At 52.0% G+C, this 6986-nt stretch overlaps 1 protein-coding gene across 1 annotated transcript in view; it reads left to right on the plus strand.

Annotated features, from left to right (window-relative positions):
* The window catches only part of SIX3 (SIX homeobox 3), a 65374-nt gene extending 60028 nt beyond the window's left edge, over nucleotides 1-5346 (plus strand). Inside the window, exon 3 of the mRNA XM_009880661.1 lies at nucleotides 5167-5346. Within this exon, the coding sequence (XP_009878963.1) occupies nucleotides 5167-5346 (180 nt within the window). The remainder of the gene's footprint in view (nucleotides 1-5166) is intronic.
* The last annotated feature ends 1640 nt before the right edge of the window (nucleotides 5347-6986 follow it).

The following is a 6986-nucleotide window of genomic DNA, read 5'->3' on the forward strand; positions in this document are numbered from 1 at the left end:
TCGGCCCTGCTCGGTGGTCGGGTCGGGCCTCTCTCGGGGGTGCCACTAGTTCGGGCTTTGGTAATGATCTCCCCCCCCACACGCAGCCCTTCAGTGACAACGGGGCGACGATATTTAGCCTCTTCCCATTAAACGCATCCCACACCACCAGAGGGGTTGAGAGTCACCTGCTCCCCTCCGCCCCGAGGTGTGCAGAGGCGGGGAGAGGAGGAACGGTGATGGCTTTACTGCTGTCGGGTCGAGTCTCTGCTCTCTCCCTCGACCTCCCAACCCAACTGCATCCAAAACAGCGCTTTGGAACGGCAGGGTTGGGGGTATCTCTGCCCAGACCCAAACTCCCGCACTACGAGAAATCGCTCTTCCAATATGATTCACTGGATTTTGCCCAACTTTACGGCAAGCTGTAGGCTTTATTAAGTCCCGCTTTTTAATTCTTCACCATCCCCCGCGTTTTTTCTTCACTGTTGCCAGCCACCCTTGCCCGTGTTGACACCCAGAGGAGCTCCTGACAGTCACTTTTCAGAGTCAGATATTGGGCTCGCCGGCGGTAGTTTTAACTACTGCCTCGGTTTTCACGCCTATTTTTGGAGAGCAGAGTAGCGTAAATGAGTATTCCTGATGAAGGTAGATTTAATCGGGTTCTTTACAAAATCTATTCCACCTTCCTCCCTCCCACCCCCTAGATACCATACCGAGGTTTGCATTTTTCATGGCGGGACAGGCAAGTCTATAAAAGGCATGTTTGTTTTTCCTGGCTGTTTCAAATATGTATTTCCTGGAGGACTTTGCATCTAACGGGGTCATCAGAAGCACATGTGCGATTTTCATCTGTCCAAGTGCTTTCTTCTCTCCCCTCTTCTCCTGAGCAGCAGCGTTTGCTGATGTAACATTTTACCTGTCTGCTCACCTTAGCTCCCACTAAACCTCTCCGTTTCCCTCTGAGTCCCAGACCCTTGGCGGAGTCCCAGTTTGTTTCCGTGTGGCTGGCTGGGTTTTTTTGTTTTTTTTTTTGGGGGCACTTTTTTTTTTTTTTTTTTTTTCCCCTGTAGGACAGGGGTTGGGCTGGAGGCAGGAATAGCTCATAGCTCTTCCGCCCAGCAAGCCCGACCGACCGCTAGGCAGCCGCCACCTCCCGGTACCCCCGGGGCGCGGAGCGGGACCCGTCTCTGCGACACACCGGGACTCTGAAGGATAAAGGAGAATTTGATATTTAGAGCTGGAGGTTGAGCGTTTTCGCCCAGCGGAAGGAAAAAAAAAAAAGAAAAAAGAAAAAAAAAGAACCAAAACTCAACCAACAACCAAACGCAATCCTCCCTCACCCCCTTTTATTTAAGTGGGAAGGCGATGGACCTTCTCGCCGAGCAAGGAGCCGCCTCCCCGGAGCAGGGAGGGGAAGCTTTGAGCTCCGCTCCCCGCCGCAACCTGGGAAGAAGCTGATCAGGCAGCCCGGCTCTTAAGTTTAAGTATGTATTTTTCCAAAGCCCAGAGCTACTCTCCTTCAGACAAAACCCTCACCTTTTCCTTGTGTGCCGAAGCACTGAAAGTTCCCTTCAGTGTATTTTTCTTGGCTGTTTGAGACGCAGCCTTTTGATTCACTAAGCAGAGGAAGTTAAAGAGCGAGGGCCAGTGGCCAGTGTTTTCATCGCCATCCCCCTAAGTTATTTGTCATGCTCAAGTGAGGGGTTTGTTCAAGGCAAGATCCTGCTCATACCGGGCTGCATTTGTTCCTCCTAAAGAAGGCAATAGATTTGGTTTCCGGGTCTGGTAACAGGAGCCCGAGTGCTTTACACAAACATCGCTGGGCAGGCAGGGGCACTTCCAAGGCTTTTCATTCCGGGGCTGGGGCAGCCCCCCTCAAACACATGCTAGGGCTTCAGTTAGGCCCGAACTGCTGAGCCAGGGGAGGCGAGAAGAGGGGACGTAGCTTTCTCCGGAGTAGCCCACAAGAAATATGCCAAGCAGGCGACTTCTCTCGTGTAGATTGTGTTGAAAGCCTGCAAAATGGCTTATAGTATCCAAAGGAAAACGCAGCCACGCAGCCTTTGGTAGATGAGATGTGACCGTGCTTCCCAGAGGGTCCTGTTTATCCCCAAGCTCTTGCAAGGGCTTGCAGAGGGAAGGCGTTTAACCAGCTGGATAGCAAGCTTTAGCACACGTTCCCCTACTTATAGGAAAGGCTCTTATTCCAATAAACTTGCTCCCTGTCTCCAGTAAAGCGTCATGCTCTCCTTCAGTGACTATACCACATCTTCAGTAGCCTGTCGGGATGCTCTCCCCTCACGTCCATCAGTATTTCCCGGCAGGGTGATGAGCTGCGCCCTGGCAGAACAGCCAAAATTGCTTTCTGTCTCAAATGTGCAGTTTCTCTCATAACCCTCTTCAGCACACCACCAGGACAGTTAACACTTGTGTAATAAAGTGCTGGCCTTCCCAGCAGAACAAATCTGCTCTAGTACACCGTGAATATTCAGCGCCCTGCTATCTAAAGGAATTGCTTCAGTTACACTTCTGGGGTCCGTAAATGCTGCATTCATTAGGTAATTTGGTGAGGTTCTAGTTTGAGGGCAAATACCACACATATTATATGCACGCGTATGTATATATATGTACATGTGTGTGTGTACACGAGAGAGACCGAGCGTGGTTTTTCCCCTAGGTGTCCAAGCTATAGGGGCTCAGCTGTGAGATTTACGCACCGCATCCCGGCCTCAGCCCGGGGATAGTCGGGGGAATTTCATGGGGAAAGACTGCCGGCTCCACACCGTCTTTTTTTTTATCTCCCGAAACCTGCGTGGGTACCCCGTAAACAACCAAACCTGAGATAAGATATGCCCCATGTAATGTAATGCTAGTGAATCATAACTAATTTGTTTAAAACCAAGGATTAGTCACGTCAGTTTCGGCATATTCCTCTATCGGGAACTTTTTTTTTTGTGCGTGGAAAATCGGGGGGATTTGCGCTAATTTACCAGACATCATTACTAAGGCAAGTACGGTCCGATAAAATGAGTCTTAACATGTACGGGTTTTCAGGTTGCATTACACATGTCCCATCATCTGGGCTTTAAGTTGTGTGCACCCTTAATGCTAGATTGACCTGCAGATTTTTTTTTTTTTTCATACTGCATGATTTCTGTTTCTAGCTGTCTTTAATTGACTTCAGCGACTCGCCCTCTCTTCCTTTCTCCGTATATAAGTGATCCTCGCTGCAATTTACAGTTTTCATCGCCCCTCGCTTTCAAAGGGCCTTTCTCACCCTGTCAGCCCTTCATTTACTTTCCCCGATCGAATTCTGCCTCCTCGGTGCAATATGACCTTTTATTAACCACGTAAACCCCATCCTGTTTTCATATTGCCTCTTTAAATGTTCCCCATCTTGGCTTTACTGTTTCTCTAATCTTTTTTTTTTTTTTTTTCCCCCCTCGTGCTGGTTTCCTTCCCAAACTTATTTCTACCTCTAAAAATACAAAATAATTAACTAACCAATTAATTAATTCTTTGCAATATTGCACTGCTGCATGTATTATTTTACAGGGAGCGGGGACCTTCTGCAGCCCTAGGAAGCAGTGGTTCCTATACTTGCGAAATGTTTATTTTCGAAGGATTAAAATTCATAGCTAAAATTATTAGATGCCCCTCAACGGAAATGACAGGATCTGCTGTTTAGACCCAAATGCACGCAGGACCGCACTGGTACGCTCCCCCAGCAGAGGCAACAGCCGCATCATCTCCGCTGCTGAAAAATCACCCCAAGGAGCAGGAACAGGAGGAGCATAAACCTGAATATATCATAACACTGTACCCCGCTGCACCCCAGCATAACGAGAACACTGGATTTATAACCACGAGTCAGAGAGCTTTTTTTCCGAGGCCGACCCTCCCCTTTACCGACATCCATACCTTCACTTCTATAGACTTTAATGGGGCCTCAGAGAAATGTGCTTTTAGCGGGCACCCACAAACGCACAGAGGCGCTAATCCAGCCCCAGATTATCTCAAATTAGGACATTGCCCGCACAAAACTCCCGCTGATTGAAATTTCAGCCAGCGTCTGAAACCTGGACAAGATCTTTGCTGATCTACGCATATTTCTATCCCGCTTGAAGCCATATCGTTTTCTCGGTTTATTTTTCACAAGAAATTCGTTTTAGGAAAGGAAAAAAAAAAAAAGTATAAAACCCCTTGCTAACTCCGAGGAACATTTAAACAGATGATATATCACATTCGGCTTCTAGCAAAGAGTTGGTAGCGAGGGTGCAGGCTGTCATGAAATGACCCTGAGCTCTTGTCTTTTAATGAAGGAAACTCGGAAGCAAGTTGTCTGTCCCTTTTGCCATCCTGTGCTTACAGAAAAGGGCGTCGGGGGAGAGGAGGGGAGGGAGAGAAGAAAGGAAGGAAAAGGAGAGGAATAGAGAAATTCCCTATATCACTCCCACGGGCAAGGATTTTGCAGCCCAGCCGTGCCGGACCCCGGAGCAGGATCTGGCCACCCTCAGTTTGCGTGGGGCGAGGTGGGGCGGTGGGGGCGGTTTTCTGCCGGGGCCAGCGGACACCGGGGCGGAAAAGCCCGCAGCCTGCCCGGCCGTGCCTTCGGGGGCAGCAGGTGGGCGACCTTCCCGCTTCCCTTAGGGTCCACACGGTCCTTCCCCGTGCCCTCGCCTCCCCGCTCCCTCCCGGCGCACGCCGCTTCCCCGGGCCGGGCCGGAGCTGCCCCCGACGTGCCCGGATGTTGCTCCGCGGGTCACCCCAAAACGGGGCAGGGGAGCGGGGGTGCCGTCTGACGGCCCGGGGGAAGGTGGGGGGCGAAGCCCGCTCGCTCCTGCGGCGGCAGGCGGGGACCCCCGGGAAGGAGGGTTGGGGGGTGGCGGGGACCCCGACACCGCCCCGGGTGTCCGCCGCCTCCCCCGGCCGACCGCCGTCAGCCCCGACCACCGGGCCGCCCGCTCTGCTCCGCTCAGGGCTGAGCCCGAAAACACTCCGCGGGCGAGTGAAGCAACCGCACGCTGAGTTAAATTTCTAAATTTTATTATAAAATAAAAGCAGAAATATTTTCCAAAGAATGTATTCACATAATATAAACAATAAACAAAACTAAGGTGAGTGACTTGCGGTTGATACTGTCGTTTAGGTCTAAACTTGAGCAGCAATTTCTCTTTTCCTTTAAAGCCCGCTCCTGCTCTCGGCGCCCACAGAGGGGAGAAGCTGCCCCTGCCTTCCTCGGGGGCCGGAGCCAGGCCACCACTTCCTTTCCCACCCAGCAAATGGCGAAAGCACCACATGGACAAGGCCAAAGAAGCCGTCTCTCTGCATAGCATCAGCTACAAGAAGGTTACAGAGTCTGCCTAGAGCGCGTGTTGCTGCTATAACTTGACTACAACTTTTGTATTCTTAGTTGAAATTGTACATCGTACACCTGCCACGGATACATAACTACAATAGAATAACGGGAGCGATGTGTTAACTTCAAACCAGGCATGGAAACAGCGGCCCTTGCGCTCCCCTTTCCTCCCCACCCACCGAAAATAAAAGATTACAATGTGCCTCTTCCCACACAGATCGGCCCGATCGAGTGGCACCACCGAGAGATTCATGAAGTTAAGGCTGGAGAGAGCTGCTAACACCGAACCGCCTTACAGCCTGCCGTGAAAATCACAGCTCCTGTCCGACAGCCCTTACACGCCTGAGACCACCTTTAAGCAGCCCTTAAGGCTTTTCACAACATTACTGCCCACAGCCGAGTCTGATACTTTCCAAACCTGCAGCCAGCCTGCTGCCAAAGGGCACAACACGTCCACTAAGGAGTGTGTCATCGCTTTCAAAGTCTCTGGTAAAATTAAGGGAAAAAAAAAAAAAAAAAGGAAAAAATAGAGTAAAGGAGGGCTGATGCGAAGGAGGGAGCGTGTACGAGGTTTTAAGAGCCCAGATCGACCAGGTTGGACGACATGGGGTTGAGGATGGAGTCCTGCAAGTTGTGGTGGTGCATGGGGTCGGCGCTGGGCACGGGGATGGCGCTGGGGCCCTGGGGGTGGCCCAGGCCGTGCAGGGGCTGCAGCCCGGGGTTGGAGCTGAGCAGCAGCGCGGGGCTGGAGGAGGTGTGATCCGGGGTCCCTGACGGCGTCTTCTCGTCCTCTGAGCTCCCCAAAACTGTCTTATTCCCGTTCATTGACGCCGAGAGCGGGTTGTGGCTGTTGGAGTTGGAATTCTCGTTTTTTTCCCTATAGGAAACACAAAAGAGGGAGGGAAATCACCGTGTGGCCGCCGCTCCGGGGCGCGCACCGCGGGAGCGGGGGCGGAGGGCGGCGGGGAGCCGGCTCCCGGGGGCGGCGAGAGGAGGGGGAATGCAGAAACAGTGGGGTTACAAACTCTGCAAACCTCCAAGGCCTCTTCATCTGGCACAAAGGTCTAAGGTCCGCCGAGCTTGTAAACAGAGTCTCCCACCAGCCCAGCGGAAAGTGTCACTTTGCCAAAACGTCATTTTCTGCCTCCAAAGCATTTGCAGAGCGTGGTGGGGGGGAAAGAGGGAAGGGGGAGGAAAGGAAGGGAGGGAGGAAGACATAAGGAAAGGGAAAAAAAAAAAAAAGACCAAGAAAGAATTTTTAACTTTAAAACTGCTCCCGGAGCTGAAGAGAAGTTCGGCCGCAATTTCTCCTGGGAAGGCCAAAACAGGGCGAGCTGTAGGCAGGATCGCTCTGTGCAGCAGCACAGCCTCCCAGGCTCGCATCGGGCTGGAAAGGCTTTTGCTTAAGTCACTGGAGGGTTTTTTTCCCCCTCGCCCCGAGCTTAAAGCTCAAAACATAGCCCAATATGGAAGATAAGGCAAGCAAACAGAGTTAACTCACTTATTTCCCCAGCCCTCTCGGGAAATGCTCCGCGCGCAGCCCCGGTGGCCCCGCACCCGGCTCGGCGGCGGGAGAGATTGCTCTGCCTACCGACAGAGGCAGCCGGCTCGGAAAGGCAGGACGTAATTTCAAAATCCATCACCGGGT

Source organism: Charadrius vociferus, unplaced genomic scaffold, assembly GCF_000708025.1.
Source record: "Charadrius vociferus isolate BGI_N301 unplaced genomic scaffold, ASM70802v2 scaffold192, whole genome shotgun sequence".
Classification (NCBI taxonomy): domain Eukaryota; kingdom Metazoa; phylum Chordata; class Aves; order Charadriiformes; family Charadriidae; genus Charadrius; species Charadrius vociferus.